The 24,461-nt window shown below is 42.6% G+C and overlaps 1 protein-coding gene across 1 annotated transcript in view; it reads right to left on the bottom strand.

The window, feature by feature from the left end:
• The window catches only part of MTX2 (metaxin 2), a 68,218-nt gene that overhangs the window by 16,266 nt on the left and 27,491 nt on the right, over window positions 1-24,461 (bottom strand). The window contains exons 4-5 of the mRNA XM_066612289.1: window positions 4,305-4,377; window positions 2,308-2,384 (exon numbers count right to left, since the gene is read on the bottom strand). Coding sequence (XP_066468386.1) covers window positions 2,308-2,384; window positions 4,305-4,377 — 150 coding nt within the window. The remainder of the gene's footprint in view (window positions 1-2,307; window positions 2,385-4,304; window positions 4,378-24,461) is intronic.

Raw genomic sequence — 24,461 nt, 5'->3', positions numbered from 1 at the left:
AATCCACAGGTTGCAACCAACAGGGCCTTTGAACACAACTGGAACCTTAGGGTGCAATCCTAACTTGGCTTTCCAGCACTAAGAGCAATGCAGCTCCGAGGTCAGGGAACAAACATTCCCTTACTTTGAGGAGGCCTCTGTGAGTGCCATCCAACTGCAGGATGCAGCACATGTCCCATTGGCACCGCTATGCCAGTGCTGGAAAGTTGTTTAGGATTTGGGCCTTAAGGTTCTGATTGTGTTTGGGAGACGCAATGTGGGTCAAATCTGTGAGTCCCGAATCCATGGATAAAGAGGGCTTGTGCACACACAGAGAGAGATCACCACAGAGAGCTGATTTCACACCAAGAAAAGATTTTGTCCTGAACATTAAAGGTGCTGGACTTACCTAGTGACTAAATGATAAAGAAGTAGGACTATAAGGGGGAATATTTATTTGCTGCTCTTGAGCCAAGGCTCTTAGGGTGACATATATAATAAAATATTTCAAGCATAAAGACAAAATACATAAGCAAATAACATTCCAGCATAAAACCACTCTAAAACTGTTTTCGCCTGGTGCCATACAGAACACAGAGGAGGCCCTAGGCAGAATTATTTGAGGAGGAAATTCCAATGGCAGACTGCTGCAACCAAAAAGGTCCTCATTTCAGTCACCATCCATCTGATCTCATAGACAGCAGAAAACTTGGAGAAGAGCCTCTGAAGACCAGCTCAGAACCTGGGGAGCTTAACTGAACTGTTATGGGCAAGATTCTAATCTACATTCACAGCTGTAAGAATATTCATTTGCACAGCTACAGCTATGACTTGGAAATCTATCTGTAATAGCACAAATGCCTTGCCAAGCTGAATTTCTTCCGAAATCTTAACAAATGATTTTCTTTATGAGCCACTAGAAGCCTTTCCATAAGAACATAAGAACAGCCCCACTGGATCAGGCCATAGGCCCATCTAGTCCAGCTTCCTGTATCTCACAGCGGCCCACCAAATGCCCCAGGGAGCACACCAGATAACATGCAAAACAAAGAACGTTATGCTGTCTTCTACTGATTCTTCCATTCTGATTCTACGTTATTACCATATATACTAGTGTACAAATTGATCTCATGGATCAATCGAGGGCAAGTTTTAAGCCAAAAATCATGGAAATCCCCATGACCCGTGGATAAGTTGAGGGGTGTATGAAAGTCTTCAAACTGGTAGATAATTTTACCTCATTTTACCCTGGAGCCAGATCCTGAAAATGACTTACCAGTAATTGTTCTGAAGCAGCACAAAAATGGAGTCATTCTCCAAACAGGAAGCAAGGTGCTTATGGTTTTGTGAGGAGTACAGTACTTCCATAGCAGCAGCCCTCTCATAGTCTACAACTCCCATAAGCACCTTCACCTTGCTTCTTGTTTGGAGAATAGTTCCGTGTTTGTGCTGCTTCAGAACAAGGTAACATGGCTCCTTTTTTCCCCTGCTCTGGCTACACACCCCCACGCATCCCATTTCTCAAGTCCAGTCTCCCCACCTCACCAAGCAACTGCTCTTAGAAGCCGAGGCCTTACTCCACTGATACATGTATAAGTCGACACAAGTTTTCAGGGTCAATTTTAAGGCATAATGTTTTGAATTATACAAGAGTATATACAATACATCACCAGGATAATCTCATCAACACAAATTTAGGGCGCAATCCTAACCCTTTATGTCAGTGCTTTCCAGCACCAACATAAGGGTAATGCAGCTCTGAGGTAAGGAAACAAACATTCCCTTACTTTGAGGAGGCCTCCATGAGTGACACCCAACTGCAGGATGCAACACACATCCCATTGGCACCGCTATGCCAGTGCAGAACCAGGGGACATCCACTAAAATTGAGTGTTGGGAGATTTAGGACAGACAAAAGAAAATATTTCTTTACTCAGCGTGTGGTTGGTCTGTGGAACTCCTTGCCACAGGATGTGGTGATGGAGTCTGGCCTGGACACCTTTAAAAGGGGATTGGACAAGTTTCTGGAGGAAAAATCCACTACGGGTTACAAGCCATGATGTGCACGTACAACCTCCTGATTTTAGAACTGGGCTATGTCAGAATGCCAGATGCAAGGGAGGGCGCCAGAATGAGGTCTCCTGTTATCTGGTGTGCTCCCTGGGGCATTTGGTGGGCCACTGTGAGATATAGGAAGCTGGACTAGATGGGCCTATGGCCTGATCCAGTGGGGCTGTTCTTATGGGGTTAGGATTGCACCCTTAATTAGTTCAACTATTACCTGGATATTTACAGAGGGTGACCACTGTATTGGTGTATGCTCCTTACCTTGGCTTTTACAAACTGGACAATGGGGCCAAGTTCAGAAACTACTTGATTTCCTACATGAATAAAGGGAACTTTACCTGTGAGATGAAAGGGGGAAACATTAACAGTCGCCGCTTTGTCAGACAAACATTTCAACCCAGTCAGTCCATCTAGCTTGAAAAATTAACTCTCTTTTTGTACACCAATTCCGTTCATGCCACCCCTAAAGTTTCATTGCTGTCTTAGACATGCAGTCAGAATGTTCGGGAAAATATCCTGTGGTATGCAGTGTCCCTGTAACACCCCAGGGTGCCCCAGTGCACGGTTTGGGAACTGCTGACTTTGGGCCTAATTAGATGCATGCACAAACAGATGCATCAGAGGCATGTGTCTAAGTGGAACCATCTCTTTTTCCTCAAATACAATTGTGCATGACGGTGAATCCAGTCAGAACCGGGGAAGCAGGGAAGGTTCATTCTCTCCCTGTGGGCAGCTTTCATGCTGAACGTTGTCATCCCCACCACAAAGGTTTGAGATTTCTCCTGAAATACTATAAGTAGAACAGATTATGGATTAGGTGCATCTGAATTCCTTGGTGGCTTCTGCATAAAAGCTTCTCTGAGAATAGATAAAGATCCAAAATCTGTCCTTCGCATAACAAGATGCAGGGAATTTGGGGCTGCATACAATTGCCCCTGAATATATATACACAGACAGCAGTAGTACTACAGGTGCAAGTTCATTCTGCTTCACATCCTTCACTGCCCTGGGAAAGTTTCTCATTCCTACTTGAATACATGGAACTGCCTTAAACTCAAACATACCATTGGTCCATCTAGCTTGAGGAATTAACTCTCTCTGTTATCTCTTGAAAAAAAAAAAAAAAGATTTTAAAGCCAAGTTTTAAAAGAATATTTATAATTTCACTATCCAAAGTGTTACTCTGGGTTGTGGCCAATTGCACAGGCTCACAAAGCAACAGTAAGCAGAAACAGTGCATCTGTACAATGATGAGAACTGCAAAAGGAACGCAGGGTCCCTTGAACTTCCAGACCTCTCAAAGGTTTTATCGATCCAGACTTTACTTCCACATAGCTACTATATAAAGAATGATCTTTTGGTGTTCCTGCAATAAGAGTCAGCATTTCAGTACTCTCAGAAGGCTCTTATCAGATGGAGGGAATGAAAACTGAGCCAACTATGGAGACACCGAATCTCATAGAAGGAGATGCTTTCACAGCGATGGGTTGTGTGCATCTCGTAAAGGTTGGTCTTCATGCAATTATGGCCACAGACCTCTGCATGTTAATCTGAGAGTAAATCTGACTGAATTCAGCCTGCAGAATCTCAAGCAATGTAGGAAGCAGCCTTCTGGACATACCCCCCCCCCCCCCCACAGCTACAAGTAGCATCACCATGCATCTTGGCGACATACAACTAATCTGCAATAAGGGCCAAATAGAATGTGACAGCAGCATTGCCCCAATCATATAAGAAGAGAGGAGTGAGGGGGGCTGGTTTTAAAAGAGGTGTATGGGTGAGGACTATATCATCCTCCCCAGCTCCTATCCAAAGATTATGTTCCCCATAGGCTCTCCACTCACTTTTTGCCAAACCAGGGCTTTGATGTCAGAAGTGGTTTTAGCTAAGAGAAAATTATAGGAAGGGGACTTCAAGGAGATAAGACATGGGAGAGGGAAGGACTTGGCTCATCTCATCCACATGCCCCTTTTGCTTTGAAAATCAGAGAGCCCTCCACTACCCCTTTGCTGTGACAGTTACATATTTGCACATACTGAACTGCCACCATCATGTCAAATGGCTGTATTTTGATGCATTGTACTGCACAGCACACAATTAAGACTATTCAAATGTATTAAATCCATTCCCTACAGAAAGGAAAGCTTAGTGTAATGAGAAGCAAGCCAATATACAGTAACTCTGACTGATTTCCAAGATGAGATACTGTTGCCATAGTTTCCAAACAGAGGTGCAATGTAAATGAGTACAACTCTTACCAGATGGAGACATATATTCTGCATTTGCCCTACAAACCAGCTGGACTGGCAGACTGCACATTTGCAAAAAGGCCTGAAAAGACAGAAAAGTAAATAAAAAGGTTGTAATTATTCAAAAGCAAAATGTATATTGTTAAAATGGATTGGATTCTTAAGTCTCAAAGTCAGGCTACGTGTTGTTTAAAAAGCTTTTTGTCAAACAACATCTCAGTGCTTGTAGATATAAGGCTCTGACATTTCACTTATCAAAATCTCCATTTTCACCACCTCAGCTGCTGCTTCGGCAAATAATGAGCTATCAAAGATGGCAAGTGGAATTAGGTCAGTCCAAAATGTACACATAGGTCCACAGCTTCTATTCAATTACTGTTGCCTTACCAAGATATTCTCCCCCCCCCCCACATACACACACACACACATTAGAGATAAATAAATCTTATATTACATTTATGTCTGCTTGCCACTGTTCACTGTTGTTTCAGTTTTCTAGTTTGGAAGAAAGCAAGCATTTCTGCAGTTTCAAAATGAATTAGTGAGAGCACCACCACTGTACAGACTGTTGCTTCTTTAACTATCATTCTGAGTGGAAAGCTATCTGAATATACTATATAGATCTGATTTGTCACATTCATCCACCTCCAACCACATCAGCCCTCTTTATATTTAAACATTTATGAAACCCGGAAAAGGTGCTTTTGTTGTTCTTCTGTATTTCCCATATGCCTGGCTGAGCATTCAAAGTGCTTATCCTAGCCCTGGGGTCGGCAACCTGCCATTCTGGAGCTGCAAGCGGCTCTTTCAGCAGTCTGCTGCGGCTCCGTGCAGGGCCAACCCGTCCGGGGGGGAGGGGCTCGCCCCTCCCGCGACGCAACCGCTGCTCACCAGCCCAAGCGCACCTCCCACGCGTCCTGTGGCTGCGCCCCATAGGAGAGGGCGTGAACGGGCTGGCGGAGCAGCTCCTGCCCAAAGAGCCCGCACCGCTGCTGAGGGCGAGCCCCCGCCGCATGTTCCCTCCTGCCCTAGCTGCAGCACAAAAGCAAGCAATTGAGTGCAGCTGCTCAGTCCTCCTCCCAAGCTCTGAGCACAATCCTGTGCCTGTCTCCTCAGAAGTAAGTCCCATTGTGCTTGCTCCCAGGAAAGTGTGCACAGGATTACAGCCTTCAAGCTCCCCACTCAGCATTCCCCCGTCACTCACTCACACTCTCACTGCTCCATTTCCTTCACTTGGAAACCTGAAAGGGGTTTGGAGACCCCTGCACCAGATGGTATTCTGTGTATGTTTGTATACTGTATGTATAACATGCTGTATATGTAGCACCAAAGCATATTTCATTGTTGGGAAGTAATCACTGTTAGTATGCCTTTTATTTTATGCAGTTTTGAACTCTTAGCTTGTTTGTTCAGGAGCACTTTTGTGAACAGTGTTATGTAGTACTAAGTGGTCTTGTTCAGAGGTAGTATTGTGTGTAAAGGCATTTACAAAAGTACAGAAGTAAATGACTGTAAAGAATGACAGTATCCTTCACAAGCAGTTCACCTGTGCACAATCTAAAACTGTTGTTCTCCAACTGTGGGTCTGGACCTGATTTTTAGTGGGACCTATAAGAGGGGATTATATAACTGTGCGCAGAGTAACTGATTGTTTCTGTCTTTTAAATAACTCATGTTTGTTTGTAAAATGTAATGTACGTTGTATCTGTGTGTACACATAGGTGTGCACTTATACATATATTTGTGTACTATTTAGGTTTATACTCTCTACGATTTCTGTACAGAGTTCTCACCTATCAAATGTTTATGCCTAATAAAGGTTTTGTTGACTGTTGACTGTATATAACTGTGACCTACAAGAGGGGAGTGTATAATATAACTGGGACCTATAAGAGGGGAGCACAAACTATATATGCAGTGTTATCTTCATTTTAGATGTCAAAAGGGTTTTGTGGCTCCCAAGGTTTTCTTTTTTCCGGAAAACGGGTCCAAATGGCTCTTTGAGTGTTTAAGGTTGCCGACCCCTGTCCTAGCCTATAAGAAAAGAAAGCTGCTGCATGCACATGCTTCCTGTCACTCAGGTGAGCTAAATGCAAAGACTAACTAAATCCAGACTCTTAACAGATTTGAAGCCTACATTCTTAAAAAAGGTGGGTTGAACATATGATCTTGCCTTATATGGTGTCAGTCCATTGGACCATCCAGGTCAGCATGACGTGTACAACTAGCACCAGTTTTTCCAGGTGCTAGCACCAGGTCTTTCCCAACCCTATCTAGAGATACTAGCAATTGAAACTGGAAGCTTCTGCATGCAAAGCATGTGCTCTGCACTGAGCTACAGCCCCATTTCTATTAAGGGCAAAACATCTACACTGGGATGGAGCTTGGGGAGCAACCTGCTCATGCTAGAAAACAAGTAGAAGCTGGGGTATCTCTTTCTTCAGGAACAGTTAGAAGTGCACTTAGGGCACAATCCTAACCGGCACTTAGGCCGGCATAGGTGCCCTGGGAGGGTCACAAATGTGCTGTAAAGCACATCTGCGCCTCCGTGGGAGGAAGCTGCATCGGCGCATCTAGATGCGCCACCACATGGGGGCCAGCAGAAGCCTCCGCACTGGCTTCCACGCCGCCACTTGCGTCAGCACACCTGCACTGACACAAGCAGCGAAGGGAGGTGGGGGGGTGTGGAGGAGGCGGGAGGGAGGTGTTTCTGGGTGGAGGGAGGGTGGGAGATAGGCTGCCTGGGGAGAGGGGGTGCAGGGAGATGAGGGTGGGGCTGGGACCCTGCAGTTATGCCAGATCCCAACCACCCGTTCCCAGGGAGAACGGAGCAGCTCCAAGCCACTCTGCTCTCCTCGGACTTGCGCCACCTGCAGAGGTGGCACAGGTCCGAGGAGACCCATTGCGGCCAGTAGCCCTTACCCAGGGGTAAGGCGAAGAGCTTCCCCTTGCCTCTGGCTGAGCCACTGCAGCCAACGAACCTGTGTTGGATGCAGTTCATGCCTCCTAGTTTGCCTGCTCCAGCGCAGGTTTGGATTGCGCCCTATATTGCACTATCTGCCCCAGTTGAGACTAGGTTTTAATTATAAACTACGAAGGAGGAGGTGCAGCCAAACAGAATGAAATCATGGCACGGGTAAGGGGGTTTTGCTACACTGTTCTCATAGCAGCTTTAATCCCAATTGTGTCCCATCCCCCCAGTTTACCATTTTTTAATAAAAAAAATTAAACGGATGAAATCCACTGTGGGAGAAACTACTCTAGCCCTTTGTCATGGATTTGTCTTTTTTATGGGGCCCTCCCACTTTCTTTTCAAAATTAAGCAAATGCCTCTAAGTCCTGTCCCCAATATGAGAGTTCTGGCTGAAGATGCTAATTTCTTATCATTTGGGCAAATATCTAGAGCAGTCAAACAGGCTCTATTACCACAACAGAAAACTGAAGGTGATAAAAAGTAGAAGTGCGGGGGGGGGGAGAAACGAGGGAGGAAGCGTCCTGCTGTACACTCTCTTGTCCTGGTCCACTCATTCCCATGCACAGTTCCAAAATGTGCATCATTGCATGCGAGAATGTTCACAAACTCTCCTAGCAAACATGTGATTGGGCTACGTTGGGCAGATGGGTGTCTCTGAAAGACCACACTAAGAAGGGGAGGCTTCAAAATGATACACTAGGAGACCACTACATTTTTAAAGAGCTGCACGTTATTATTTTTCCTACTTAAAATGTTTTGGGCATATTAGAATCACAATGAGTAGTATTTTCCTTCACCAGAAAAATGCCATTGTGAAACTTCACAGAGCAAAAAGGGGGTTGTATTTTTCTCATAGTTTCCTTTATGATAACAAAAACAAAGAGAAAACTGTAATGACAAGTGAAGAATTATTCTCCAATCTGACCGAAAAAAGGAGGTCTGAAAATTATGAAGTAGGAACAAATGTATAAAATATTCCCTTTTCCTATCAAGCAGTGGCAGACCCTGTAAATTGAAAAGTCTGTCTGAAATTACAAATGAAAACTGCTCAGTATCATTCTTGGAGTGACGGATTATATTCCTAATCCAGTTATAGTAATAGCCACATTTGTAGTTTAACATAAATTAAGAGTTTAATTGTATTTGTGACTACTTCAAACAAAGTAACAAATTCCTTTGTACCTGTAAATGTAATTTATAGCAAAGCCAAGTTCATTTTCCAAAACAATCTGTTTTACACTGCACTGGAATGCTGCTGTAATGGTATAATGTAATTCCAGCTGCAGAATGGGGGAAGAGTAGACTCACTGGTAGCACAGAGGAGGTTTTGAAGATAAATGAAGATGCTATTCATTCAGGGGTAATTTCATCTTAGAACCATATGAAAGATGTTTCACTCAGACACAGTAGATGCCTGGCTTGGGATTTCAGTCTATATTCAGCTACAATGTAATGTTGTTAAATCGATTATGTTGATACTGTATTTCTAATCATGAAGAATTCTAGCCATTACTCTGCTTAAAGAATGGATTGTCAGGCTCTCATTATACTTCCCAATCCCTCTCCAGTTTAGAGCAAACTAGCGTACCTTCAGTTCTAAAAATAAAAATTATAAAATTCACATAAGAGTCACAAATCAGAAAAATCAAGATCAGATAATTGGAGACTCCCTTTTAAAAAAGGTTATATAAAATGGCCTTATTTTTCCATTGTGAAAAGCATCTTCCAATGTTTTGTGACAATTCTTCATACAGAGCAAAAGTTTCCACCAATAATATTTCTATTTCTAGGGGATGGGGAACTCTATCTTCCATGCCAACGTTTCTTTTACAGCATTGCATAGAATATGCCTATACAACTTTATTGGCTAGTGCCTGTACAGGGAGCCCCCTGTATCTGGGATCCGGTATCCACTGATTCAGTTATCCAGGGATGCGGTCCATGGGGCCCCCACACGTGCCCCCTGGTGGTGAGGGGAGTTCCCACAACTCAAAACACATTACTTCCAGTTTCACGGAGAAACTGCAAGTGATGTTTTCAATGCCTTATAACAGTGTTTCTCAAAGTGTGAGTCGGGACTCACTAGGTGAGTAATGAGCCAATTTCAGGTGGGTCCCCATTGATTTCACTATTTTATTTTTAATATATTAGGCTTGATGCTACTATGGTATGTGACTGCATTGGGGGAAGATGTTATATATCTGTCCTTTTAACAAGCTACTATATACAAGCCATTCCTCATTATCCACTGGGGTTCCGGAACCCTTAATGGATAAAAAAAAACTGTGGCTAAAAAAGCAGTGGAGACATAGATTTAAAGACCCATTGCTCCTAATGGAATAAGGTTGTGCCTCACCATCAGCAAGGGTTTGCTTCTGGGACTCCCTGCTGATACCATAAAATGTGTTAAATAAAAGCAGTTTAACACAATTTAAAAGTGCATTCCTTTACAATTGTGGTTTAAAACAGTTTTTCTTACTGTTGTAGAGAGGCAGTCAGCAATTAGAACTCCTGTTTTTGCCTGGCTCAACTGAAGAATGCCATGATCACTTGCATGACTCTCCCTCTACAACTATAAGAAAAGCAGTTTGTTTTTTTTTAAACTGTGATTTTAAAGGGATGCATTTTTTCCCCTTCTCCAGGGATCAGCACATTCCTTTTCATTTGCAGTGGCCATTCATGTTGAATCAAATCTATGTATAAAAAATCCGTGTATAACAAAGTTGAACCTATATATGCTTTTAACCAGGGGTGGGCAAACTTTCCACTTTAGGGATCCTGGACCTTAAACAACTGTATAGAAGAGGGAATTTCAGCAGGTGCACCTTGTTATCTCACATCTCTCTTCTACACAATTGTTAAAAGTACAGGATCCCTATAGTTGAAAGTTTGCCCACCCCTGCTTTTAACAATGATATTAAATGGGACTTACTCCTGGGTAAGAGTGAGTAGGACTGCAGCCTAGGATTGTTAAAAATTTTCCTGCTCGATGATGTCACTTCCAGTGGGTCCTGACAGATTCTCATTCTTAAAAGTAGGTCCTGGTGCTAAAGTTTGAGAAGCACTGCCTTAAAACATTACAAGGCCCAGAGAAGCCCTCACTCCCAATGCCATATAAGGCATTAAAAACGTCACTTTCAGTTTCTCAGTGAAACCAGAAGTCATGGATTTTGAGCTCTAGAGTTCAGTCTGAGCCTGGCAGAGGCTTGAACATGGATGAACATCCATTACCTCTGCTTAGCTCAAAAGCCCCTCCAGATGGCAGCCAGGCTCCCCTCACCTCCAGAGGGTCCAGGCTGTGGGGACGGGCATTCGCCTGTATCCACAGGGGGTTCTGGAATGGAACCGCCATGGGTAAGGGGGCATACCCGTACCATCACTTAATCCTATGACTGCAATTTTTATGAATTCATTTCAAAGGACTGGGACTTTCAATGAGTTTTCCCCCTCAACATCTCCTAATCCTTCAGTCCTGGAAGACTACGGCGTCACGCTCTAAATGGTGGTTCTGGAACAGAGTGTCCCCTCCAGTGCGCGAAGCCTGGGTAAAGCAGGTATGGAGGATAGGCTGTTACCCATGCAGCAAATCCCCCCTCTCCACGTCGCTGAAATGGTCCAATGGAAAGGCAGAGGCCAATACGGTTGGTTCCAGCGGTGTCGCAGGAGTTGCCAGAACATGACTGTGTTCAGCTATGAACTGCCTCAGGGACTCCGGCTCCGGATTTTACCTCGAGGTTGACTCCTGAAGCCTTTTCCATAACTGGATGTAGCCACAAGGCAGTGGAGGTTTGGGATCAGAGTTTTCCTTCTCTTAGATGAGCTGCCTTCCCAGGCTAACGAGTCCCATCTACCTGGTGGCTGTTTAGTCTCCTCTTACGACAAGTACAGCCAAACTGAGGGCCTATTCTTATCCCCAGCCCCCAGGGGTAACATCTCCTAATATACCATAGCCATTATGGGAATATTCAAGGTTACCCTTCGCCTGCAGCAATTGCCCAGCATTTATTTACTTCATATCCCTTTTCCCTCCAAATAAACAGAGAGCTCAAAGCAGCATATAACATAAAGAAAATACAGGAAAATGCAAAAAGAGGAACAAAATAAAGTACAATGATTATAAAAATCACAAGGAATTGTGCAATAAAAACACTAACACAATACAATCACAAAACCACAAAGCAACTAGTTAAGAATGGAAGTTCAGATGGAAAAGGAAAGTCTTCTTTTCTCACCAGAAGGGAAAGAGTAGATTTTGTTGCGGGCTCCAACTTTCCTGTATCAAAGTTGGAGTCATACCTCCTGTGTAAGCAAGCCTTTAAACCAAGCACAGCTTTTACCACTACCTTACCAGGCTGGTCAATGGCAGAGCATAAATCTCAATTCAATCCACTTTATTGCCAGTTAAACCATTTCTAACCAACACTGCATATACACAACAGGGATCAAATGTGTACACCTGTGGGCCAGGCAGAAATGTGCTAAAGAATCTCAAGCAGCAGAACAAGGAAAGCCTAGCCAGGCCAAACATCCTGGGAAAGGCATTAGGCAGGACTGTGCTGGTTGGACCATTGGTCAGACACCCTGTAAATAATTTTATATAAGACAACCCCAACCAATTGATTGTGTATGGGTAGGATAGTGCAGTTCTAGACCTAGTATGAGCCTAGTGTAACAGCTAAACTAAATTTTGGCAGAAGTCCATGTCTATGGCCCTTCCACTTTTTATTCTAATTAAATCCAAGCCTCCATTAGGGCAAATTGCATAATTAAGCAAATGCCTAACTGGAGTATAAGATTTGCCCCCACCTCCACCCCCAATATGGAAGTGCTGAAAGGAGTATCTCCTGGCTGCAGATGTTCATCTCTTATCCTTTCAGCAAATGCCTGGAGCACTCAGACTGTCTCTATTACCACAACAGAAAATTGAGAGTGATACGGAGAAGAGTTGGGTGAGGAAGGAAACACTCCTGCTAATATACCCTCTTGTCCTGGTCCAACTCATTCCCAGACATAGTTGTACAACATGCATCACTGCATGCAAGTATCGCCACAATTCTCATAGCAAACATGTGGTTGGGCTATGTCAGACAGATAAGCAAGTTGGAGGTCTTCTGTACCAACTCCACAGTCCTGGTAGGAAGGTTCTTAATTATTCTTCCACCTGCCACTTTCCCCTGTATGCCCATTCCCTTGCATATTTTCTCCCAGCTGTAGCAAATACAAGCCTGGGAACCCTGGTGGGGGAAGAGCAGAGGTAGGTAGTACCACTACCTGCCACTTCTACCCCCCAAATCACATCCACCACATTTTAGTAGAGACCTGGAGTCAGAGGTGTTGCTAGATGCAGCGGAGCCTGGGGCAGTGATGTTGTGACATCACTTCCGGGTTCTCCCAGAGGAGGTGGCGGCAGTGGGAGCTTTGTGATCTGGCTGCCGCTTCCATTCCTTCTCTTTTGGAGGCTCTCGATGAGAGTCAGATTGCAAAGTCGCCAAACATGAGAAGGTGGTGGCAGCCTCTACATACCTGTGACCATGGCTGGTGGTGGTGCTGCTGCTCCCACTGTTGCCACCATCTTGTCTGGGCCCAATGCAGTACCCCCTTCCTGCCTTGTACCTGGTGCCAACCATCCTCCACTCCCCCCCCCACTTGCTACACCACTGCCTGGAGTCATTGCAGAACATCATTTTTTATCCCTGGTATAGTTCTTCTTTGATAATTGTATCTGTGACCTGGAAAGCCTTTTCTAGGTGGGAGAAAACAATTGTACAAGTAAAAAAAAATGGGTATCACTAGCTGGATATAGCAGTACAGGCTTGGAGAGTATAGTGGACAATTAGTATAATGCTGCAGCACTGGTGGTCAATGCTAGTTTGCATCAGAAGGAATATCCTTTCCAACATTCAGAATTTTAATTTTTCTACTTTACTTAGCACTGGTAAAATCTTATCTGGAGGGCTATGCTCGGTGCTGGGTACAACTGTTCATGTTCGACACTGACATCGTAAGGACTGATTGAGGAAGCTACGATGATGGTGATGCATTATGAAATAACATGGGACTGAAGGAACAGGGTTAGGTTTTAACCTACAAAATGTTGTGCAGGGAAGGAATATGCTGCAGATTTTCAAATAAATGAAAGGAATATCAGATGAACAAGAGTTTACCATACCCATTCCATACAGGACAAAAAGCAATGCTGTTCAGTTACAAAGCTTCCAGTGAAAACCCATTTTTGCCCAGCCCACAGGCCATAAACACGTGGTCCCTGTTGTGTATATGCAATGTTGGACAGAAATGGCTTAAGCATTAGAGGCAAGAAGGCACTTTTCAGTAATGGATCAAGTTGCTCCAAGAGGATAATAGACCTTTTCTCCTTAGAGCAACATTTCTCAAACTGTGGGTTGGGACCCACTAGGTGGATTCCCATTCATTTCAATGTTTATTTTATTTTTAATATAGCAGACTAGATGCTACCACGGTACATGATTGCTCCGGGGAAATTACACAAAGTATAGATCTGTGCTTTTAACAGGCTAGTATGTACATGCTTTTAACAACAATAGTGGGGCAAGTGTGGATAGGATTGCAGTCTTTGGAATGTTTGGGGAATTTTTTTTTAACAAATCAGCAAATATTGGGAGGGTTAGGAAGGTTCTTTATTTTAAAAACATTTTTAAATGTATACTTATTGTCAACTTTTAATTTACTTATTTTGATTTGATTTTGTCATATGGAAGTCACAAGTTTTCCTGCTTGCGACTGTAACTTCTAGCAATGACATCGCTTCCATGTTAATTACATCATTTCCAGTGGGTCCTAACTGTCATTCTAAAAAGTGGGTCCTGGTGCTAAAAAGTTTAAGAACCACTGCCTTAGAGATTTTCAACACAGGACAGACAGTAAGAGGACACAGAACTTTAAGAATGACCTAAAGCAGTGGTTCTCACACATTTAGCACCGGGACTCATTTTTTAGAATGAGAATATGTCAGGATCCACCGGAAGTGATCTCATGACTGGAGGTGACATAATCAAGCAGGAAAAATTTTAACAATCCTAGGCTACAGTCCTACCCACAATTACTCAAGAGTAAGTCCCATTGACTATCATTGTTAAAAGAATATACACAGTAGCTTATTAAAAGTACAGGTCTGTAACATTTCCCTAAGTGCAGTCACATACCATGGTAGCATCAAGTCTAATATATTAAAAATAAAATATTGAAATGAATAGGGATCCACCTGAAATTGGCATGTGACCCACCTAGTGGGTCCCGACCCACAGTTTGAGAAACACTGACCTAAAGAAATTGCCATGGGATAGTGATTAGAAAGGAAGACCATCTGACCAATTCTAATCACCCAATATCTTAATTTGTGTGTTAAGATTTACATGAGGAAAGCAGCATGTGGTCTGCCCATATTCTATCCTGTGTGTTCACTTAAGTAGAATAGAATACATGTCAGTTACTTCCCAAAAGCATTGCTATTTTTTCTTTCAGAGAAGCCCAAATTCAAATGATGCATTAGTACAATTACTTTCTGCCTCTCCCCAATGCAAAAAGTTGAGAAACAGCTGGTATAAAACAAAACTATATATTAAAAAATAGTAGGGCATATTTTTACGTAAGAGCTGAATGGAATATATGCTGACATATGGCACAATTTCTGACACTATACAGTGTACATTGGGGTGTGAAGAGTAATGAAGGTTCAGATAAAGAGTTTTATTTTACTTTTTGGTCTTTCTCCTACAAATAGCATGCCTCCAAAACCTTTAATGGTAGTAATGACACCATGGAGAGTTTATCTGTCTTTTGCAAAAATACGACACATGGAAGGCTGAGTAACTGAATTCTGAACCACCTTCCCCCCCCAAACCCTTTCAAACACTGTGGCTATGCACCTTGAAAAAGAAAATGCTAGGAGGTTCCCCCCACCCCATGGTTCTTGCACCTTTGTTGTCAGGTAGGAAGAAGATAAGCAGGAAGAAAAGCAAAAATAACACACAAGGTAACTTTTGTACTACAAGTGTATCCAATTTTTGCAAGAGAAAAGCTTATTACAAGTCTTCCTTGATTGTTGTTTATTTGCATAGTAAGGCAGAAGCTGAAGATACTGAATTAGTACTAAATATGTTAAACTCCAGCAAAAAAGAGAAGTCACTTCCAGATGAAAAATTCCTGAAACAGCAAAGCTGACTAGCATACTTGGGTCTTGAGGAAAAGGGCGGATAGAAAATCCATAGAAAGTGAAATTTATTCATTAGATATTAGAATCTATTTATGGAATAAGATGTATTAAGAGTTTTCTTCTCTGAATCTATGCTATCTCTCAGGTATTAATACAATCAGGCATTAAAGACAGTTATAATAAAAAGGTTAATATAAAGGAAAGTCAGAATATTCACATTAACTCTCCTACACTTATAAAAAGGCACCTTACTAACAAGATACTCAATTCATAGTAGTTGACTGGCAGCCCAATCTTATGCATGTCTACTCAGAAGTAAGTCCCATCAGAGTCAATGGGGCTTACTCCCAGGAAAGTGTGGATAGGATTGGGCTGTTAACCAGCACAAAGGTAGTGTATAAGCTGCATAACAAGTCACTATGATATTTCATTTGGAATAAATATGAATACTTTACACATGCACTTTTCCCAACTCAAATTATCTGGAGATATGAAGAAAAAAAAAGTACTGAAAAATTTTCTTATCTTCTGATTATCTCACCTCCTTATCTCAAGCGCTGAATCAGTATAAAGTGGTGATCATATAGTTAAATTAGTTATCATATTGTGTTCATTTAGACCCCAATACTTCAGATGCACAACTGTATTTTCCCCATTCACATTATCTGCCCTTTGTAGTGAAACCCTGTGTTTGACATTAAAAAAAAAAAAATGACCAACATACTCCAGATACAACAGAAAGAGTGCTGAAGTAACACAGAATAATCAACCTCTCTGCTGTAGGAGCATACATTAAATGTGACTTGGTCTTGTTATCCTCACTGTATTACGTAACACTGAGGTTTGTTGACAAGTGAAGATATTCAAAACATTTCTGCATCAATAACGCAGAAACAAGTAGTTATAGGAAATTCTACCATTAAAAAAAGAGGTTGTATTTGGGGTTTTTTTTTTGTGATATAGTATAATTAAATGAACATTACAATTTTACTAGAATTTAATGAAAGGCAGTATGCAATAAAAAAGCACAGCACACCCATTCTCAATATTTCAAAAACAGACCGTTCTACTTCTGAAATTATCATTTTCTTTTTTATTTGAAGTGACTCTTAATGGAAACTGAATTACTATCAGTATCAAGAAGTTGCAGTACAAACTCAAAAAGACTGTCAATTCCAGCAGCACTGTGTGGCATGGCAGTTAATGAACTAAGTGTAGCACTAATTCAATTACCTACTTTGCGAGCAACTGTAGTCAGATGGCATTTCTACCACATATACATAATTTCCAAATAATGCAAAAGAGAAGGAAACACATGAATCTGGATACTCTCTGCACATTCTTTGAAGACCATGCCAAGAAACAGTGATCTAACTCTTCAATGGGCTCTTGTGAAGCAATGTACGTTGAACTATAAGACTTTCTAAATTTCCTTGGTACATGGCAGTATATTTGGAAGAGCATTTAAACAGGAGTAATTGCATAGGTCAAAGAAAAGCCCAGCAACTTCAGTCATTAATATTAATAAATATTGAACAATCTCGCCTCATGCTGAAAGTTTAGTGGCTAAAGCTTGGACCTGTAATGCTTATTTCAAAAACAAAAAATTATTCACATGTACAAAATAAAGCAGACCCATCATAAAAGTACTAGCTGGATAAAAGCACAGGGCAGCAATTTCTTGCCTGTCTGTTTCTCTCCTACTTGGGCTGTGGCTGCAAAAAGCTTTGCAGGGTGGAAGTACTTTTGGAGCTCTCAAGGATGAAACTGTAGCTCAGTGGTAGATCACATGCCTTGCATGTGAATTGTCACAGGTTCAATCATCTTCATGTACAGCTGGGAAAGGCCCATTTGAAACTCGGAAGAGTGACAGCCAGCAAATATAGACAATACTGAATGAGACGAACCAATGATCAGATTCAGCATGAGGCAGTTTTATATGTTCAACCTTGACACATTATTAAGAACAAGCTTAAGAATGCACATCATATGCATGCATATGAAGTGGCATTACAGTTATTTCTCAAGAAGCTATGCTTATCTGTTCAACCACACATACATGCAGCAGGAAGTTCAGATTAACTGCACTCTTCAACTCAACTCATGTACAATTATATGCACACGGGTGACTATTTCAAACATGACTGAGTACATCTTAATCCTAATGCAAGTGGAACCCTCCAAATGCGACCAAAGCTGTGCTCCAGTCACCTCTAGAGAGCTTTCTGAGGCCCGCAGAGGCCATGTGCATCCAAGTATGGCTCTGTGGGCTTCAAAATGGCCTAAAAGACCAAAAAATGCTTCTTCTGGTTTCTGGAAGGAAACCGGAAGTGATGTTTTTAATGCCTTGTAAGGCATTAGGAGGCCAGGGTTGGAAGTTGCGTTTTTTTTCAGCTTTCAAGGTCATGCTAAAACCTGCAGAGGCTTTATACCACAGATTTCTGTATCTGCAGGGATCTGCAAATGGATCCCTTGCAGATACCAAGGCCCCACCTTTATATCAGGCTGCTTGTTGTCCTATGGAGCAGCAATTAAAATAGCGGGCTGCATTCCCCAGCACAGCCAGCTAGGCACAGTAGGAGGGAAAGACACTGAAAGGCAGCTCAATACTTATTTGTGTTCTGCCAGGCTGAGTGTCAAGAGAATGTTCCTACTCCCACTTAAATTGTGGTTTCGTAAATAGACAGAAAGAGGGGAAAATGTCTTTGGTCCAGTCACCCCAAACTAATTTCCTCAGCTAGAGAGCAGCCTAGATGCACATAAGGCTGCAGTTTTCAAACTCTCTGGGAGTTTGAAAGATGCAGTAAGTGCTTGCAGGGGAGGGGAAGGAGGCAGTGGGGGTGGGGGGGAAGGCAGCGACGCGATCCTGAGGATTGCTGCCCATCCCCTCCCCTGCAAGCACTTACTGCATCTTTCCCAGAGAGTTTGAAAACTGCAGCCTTATGTGCATCCAGGATCGTGTTTGAAAACTGCAGCCTTATGTGCATCCTCAGGATCGCGTCGCTCAGGGGGGCTGCAGGGACTGGGATGTACTCACCAGCCCCTGCAACAGCATCCTGGAGGTGCGGGGAGCCCTGCACGAGTGGCTGCAGGGCTCCCCAGCCTGCAGAAAGTGAAAGTGGAGCGATCCTGCTCCACTTCAGAGCACCATCGCTCTACTTTCACTTTCTGCAGGCTGGGGAGCCCTGCATACACTCGCGCAGGGCTCCCCACACCACGGGAAGGCTGCTGCAGGGACTGGTGAGTACATCCCAATCCTTGCAGCCACGTTAGTGGTGAGATCTTCCCCCCGCCCCCGCCCCTTAAGGGGGCAGAGACCATGGCCCTCAGGCTGGGGCGTCACAATGCCCCATTCTGAATACCAGTGACATAAGACAATTAATTGATAAGGCTGGTGACCAGTCCCTTTCCCCCAAATCACCAAGTGCTTTTGTGCTTGAAGAGGGAAAGCATATGATCCAAACCTATATGAATGAGAAGGGAAATACTCAGCTAAACTGGTTAGGAGCCTGTACAGCAGGGGTCAAAAAACTTTTCAGCATGAGGGCCTCGTTGTATATCTGACACAGTGTCAAATAAATACAAGGAGAACCAATGTTCTGAGAGTTTAACTGAATATAATAAGTGGGTGGGGTGGAAGGAGGAAGGGAGCCGGGGGCAAAGTTGACTTGCAGAGGAAGAGGTGGAAATTGACTTTGAAAAAAGCATCAAGCAACCTACAAATGCAAATAGAATGTTTTTTTTGTATCGGTTTCTCCTCCGTATAAGTTGAACGTAGACATTAACTTTTTATTTATATTCCCCCAGGATAGGTATATATCTCATTCAGCCACTAGAGGTGCTGAATGTAATGGAAAGAAATTATTACCTTGTGATACATTTATCACCTCTAGTGGTTGAATGTAGTATATACCCAGAAGTGCATCTTTGGAACTGTTTTTAGCCCTGAGAGGTTGGGGAACTACATGGGCTGGATAAAATCATTTGGAGGGCCAGATGCGGCCGTGTTGGGGTTTGGAGATCCCTGCTGTACAGGAAGAATATGCATATGGTTTATCCACACAAGTGCTTTAGACAGCAATAACAGGTTTATATTGTGAGTTGGGTCCAAAGAACCACAGAACTTTCAGAACTCAAAAATGGGCTATAATAGTAAATAAAGATCTCTGATCCAAAGATGCCCACCCATTAGCAGAAAGTCCCTTGCTTTCAAAGGGCCATTTCCAATACAGCAGAAGATGGTAGCGTGAGAAAAGTGACCCCAAATCCAGGGACGGTCCTGCTCCTAAGCACATCTTGCCAAAAGTTATTTTCAAACCTTTGTTATGACCCATTCGATTTATAGCTTTGTCTCTTCCTTATTCACCACGTTCCACATACTGCAACACAATCCCCAACATCGTGACTCTGCAGCGTGAGAATTCTACCACTAGCATTTCACAGAACAGTACAATATCACCGTCTCCTTCCGCTCCCTGTTCTGTGAATCCAAGCTACTGTTTCTACAGTCCCATCCATGATCATGCTGCTTCACATCACCATGCAAGAAAAAACGAGAAAGACAGCAGGTCCAAGGAACTTCCCTGTCAAAATTTAGATTGTAAAGAACAGCGACAGGTGAAGTACGCTGATGCGGTTGCATTTGGGAATGAAGACTGGGTGGAAGGTTAAACAAGGTGGTTTCACAAGAGCTGTGCAGCTTTTGAAAACTATGTGTACACATTGCTATGATTTAATTGTACATGAGTGCAGAAGTACTATATTGCACCACAGAAGAGGTACTCCATGTGTGAAAGATATTTCCCTCAAAAAGTTAAGCAGTTGTTTTGCCAAATTCCTGTTCTGAGCTTTGCCTAAAGATCTTATGCCTACTTTAAACTAATTAGTTCCCCCAGATTAACCATGGCTAGATCTAGCAGACTGCAAAAACTACCACTGTACCCCAGCACCAGCAGGAAGGAGACTAGTAAGTGGCTTGCCTATAAGTCTGCAGGGTCCCTCCTCCAAGCAGCAGTTCTTTCAGGTATAATAGCACCACCTCAGCTCTCCACCACTCAGCAGTCTCTGTTTGATTAGTCCGTTAGTCAGCACACCAGTTCATGGTCCATCCTCCAGTCCATCAGTCAGGGTGCCAGTTTGTTTGCCAGTCCATAAGTTAGTGTGCCAGAAGTCAGTTAGCCAGGGAGTCAAGTCAGTTCAATAAGTAGAGCTGTGAGTCAGTCCATGAGTCAACAGGTCAGTTTGGCCAGTAGGCCAAAGAGTCAGTCTGTTTAGCTATCTCCTCTCCTCTTTCTCCAACTACAACCCACAAACTCCCCCTGCATCAGGTGCTGCTTACAACTCTGAAGACCTCATTGCCTCTAGTGGCTGCAGCTGCGCAGAACACTCCCTGATGAAATCCCAGGCTTTAACCCCATGTCTCCCAGATTCACCAGAGCAAAAGGCCACTGCAGATACCACATCCTATCTTCTCGCAATATCTTCCACAATTCCAATAAAGCAGTTAATTATTTTTAAGCTACATTGCTGTGCAGTGTTGTGCAGAATCAGGGAAACCAATGGATCTGAAAGAGTGCATGTTTTGGGAAATGCCCACACCACAGCAACTGAGCCAAAAGAAGGTACAGGATAAAGATATGAGAAACAGGGTTATGAAAAATACCATACTGAGGGTTAGAAGCTTGGCTTCCTTATACTCCTATATCTCCTCCTCTGAAGAAACAAACATCTATGCCAAAATTATAGCCTCTTCATCAGAAAGATGACAGAACAGCTGCTTTATTGGGCACTGCTTAAAAACAACTAGCAAACCAACTGTACATATTAGATCAATGTATTGTGTAGAAAATAAAAAGAGTTTTTTTCCCCTTTTAGAGAAATCACTACTGTATTCCTTATTACAGATCCTTATAAGCCGATACCATTTCCTTACAGCAAAGAAAATTGTTCCATAGAGTTTAAAATCAGATATCCACTGAAATAATATTTATAGTCATGGTTACTATCAGTTGTCAGACCAAAAAATATTGAAGAAAAAGATTTTTAATATATTATGGTTAATTTATCATCTAAGTGACATGTGTAGAACAACAAAATTGAAATAATCAAACAAAATGTTCCTCTGGGGGAAAAATTAACTTGCTTTAAAATGCTATTGTTATTCATCTGAACTCCTATAATCTTGATATGTAGACATAAATATTCTAAAAGTAAAATATTGAGTTCAAAAATATTTACAAGTGTCATCTACTTCTGCCCTAACAAAAAGTTATTTACACCACAACACTCAGGAACGTATTAATGAAAATAATGTTTTGCTCATCTGCAGGATCAACTATGAATTACAAGCAGGATCTGTGACAAAAAAAATTGGATAGTGCTATTCACCTTTAACTCATTCTAGTCTCGTTTTTTTTAAATTAAAAATGTAAAACATACTTTTTTAAAAGACTACAGTCTTTTATGCAGCTTTTATTAACAAGCAAGTTCTTAACTTTTGTTTCCATTTTAAACAGTACGGTGAGTTACATCCCCAGGTGCCTTGTGCAAGCAGAAATGTAGAATCTGGGGAGAGCAAAGGTCTAGCTATGGTGCACATCAACATCAGGGGATATGGCTGAACAGCACACTCCCATTTCCCTTCTACTAAAGCACAGCATAGCCAGATTCATAACTCCCAAAGAAGGATATAGTATCCTCCCATTCATTGTGCTCCAATTCTGTCTCATTTTCTGCAAACTATTTCACTCTTTGCCCAAAATTCTCTGCCCTCCTATTCCTTGCTATTTGTGCCTTCTTATTTCCTTTTTATGTTCTTGATGCTACCAACTGTGTTTATTCCTCCATGCATTTTCAGAACGCTGCCATGTGCACTTCAATATTTTTTGAATTTATCAAAGCATTTTACCATACCTTCCTACCTCCTAAGAGGCCCACAAGGGGATTTACAACAATTAAAATGCATGAATACAATAATAAAATCATTAAAATCCCAAAATAAAATGCCAGTCCCCAAATAATCAAAATAGCTGAACTGAGAGATCAATAAAAATTAAAGAAATGTAAAACTTGCACAGCAGAGGAGGCCACTAATAAAGCAAATAGCTGGTCAAATAAACAATTTTAACTAAATAGCAGAAACAAATCAAAGCTCAACAGGACCTAGGGATTCTGTTGAACCTCCAGAAGGAAGGAATTTCAAAGTTTGGCAGCTGCAATCAAAAAGGCCCTGTCATATGTGTGTGTGTCCCTACCAAATTTCAGAAGGGGGGCAATACACAAAGAATCTTCAGACGTTTAGTGACGTGGGCAAGCAGACTTATGAGGGGATAGACAGCTTGGTCCCAGACTGTAATGGGCTTTAAAAGTTATAATCACTACCTTGAATTCAGCCAGCAAGCAAGCAGACAACCAATGCAGATGGTTCAAAATATATGGCAATGGTAACCAATGCTCCCATGCCGAGGACTCAACTAAAATTCATATTGTAGTATTTTTCACCAGTTGTAGCTTCCAGATGTTCCTCAAGTTCAGCCCCAAACAGATCACATTACAATGATCCAATCTAGTTGCAATTGAAGCATGTGCTACACAGGCTAGATCTGACTTCCTTCAAAAGGGGTAAAGTTTTTGTGACAGCAAAGCTTTGCAAAAGCCTCTGCCCACTGTCACAACCTGACCATGTAACAGTAAGGCAGGTCCAGAAGCACTCCTAGGGCACAATCCTAATCCCTTATGTCAGTACTTTCCAGCACTGGCACAGCGGTGCCAATGGGACATGTGCTGTATCCTGCAGTTGGGTGTCATTCACGGAGGCCTCCTCAAAGTAAGGGAATGTTTGTTCCCTTATGAGCTGCACTGCCCTTATGTCAGTGCTGGAAAGCACTGACATTAGGGGTTAGGATTGCGCCCCTAGACTGTTCATCTGGTCTTTCAAGGGGAGTACTACTCCATCCGGAAAAGGTTGAACATTCACCTCCAAATCAGCCTTCCTATGGATCAGTAACATAAGAACAGCCCTGCTGGATCAGGACAAAGGGCCATTTAGTCCAGCTTCGTGTATCTCACAGTGGCCCACCCGATGTTTCAGGGAGCACACACGATACCTGTATCCTGTACTCCCCTGCATATGGCATCTTGAGGTAGCCTACTTCTAAAACAAGGAGGTTGCATATGCCCATCATGGCTTGTAATCTGTGATGAACATTTCCTGCATACAATCCTTTTTTAAATGCATCTAGGCCACACACCACCACCACATCCTGTGGCAAGAAGTTCCACAGAATAATTACAGGCTGGGTTAAGAAATATTTCCTTTTGTCTGTTCTAAGTCTCCCGATACTCAATACCAGCACCCCATGATCTCTCTCCTGATACATCACAAACAGCTCAGAACCCATTAGCCCAGTGAGATCAGATTCCTTCTGATCTTCACCACACAACATCAATAGAAAATCTACAAATATGGGACCTGTGCATGCATAGTGTTACGCATGGTTCTGGATCAAAAACACAACCTGTGTCAGAGCCATACTGCCACTGGCTATCCCATATTCTAATACAGGCGACTCCCTATATTTGTGATTTCATTTCTCCATTGTTCTCTATCCCCATGCACTCATTACTTATCTGCCTTCCTTTGCAAGGCTCTTCATTTGAAGCCCTTCCTGTTACAGAATGCTGGAGGAGGAACACGAGAAGTAGTCAGCCAGAATGCTGGAGGACAAAGACAAGCCAGAACACTAACAGGAAGCTTCCTGTCAGCATTGTCTTAGTCTTCCTCTTCTAGTGTTCTGGTTGATTGCTTCTCACATTCCTCCTCTAGCATTCTTTAACAAGAAGGGCTGCAAAGATAGACAGATGAAGAACAACACTAACAGGAAAGGCTTGTGCCTTTCCGTACTGCAGTACTGCAGAATAGGGTTTGCTTTTATCTGTTGTTTCAGTATCCTCAGGGGCAGAAGCAAGAATGTATGCCCTGTGGAAAGGGGGAGGTCGCCTG

This window comes from Tiliqua scincoides, chromosome 1 (genome assembly GCF_035046505.1).
Source record: "Tiliqua scincoides isolate rTilSci1 chromosome 1, rTilSci1.hap2, whole genome shotgun sequence".
NCBI classification, from domain to species: domain Eukaryota; kingdom Metazoa; phylum Chordata; class Lepidosauria; order Squamata; family Scincidae; genus Tiliqua; species Tiliqua scincoides.
The sequence above is the reverse complement of the archived record's forward strand: the minus strand, read 5'-3'. Positions and strand labels throughout refer to the sequence as shown.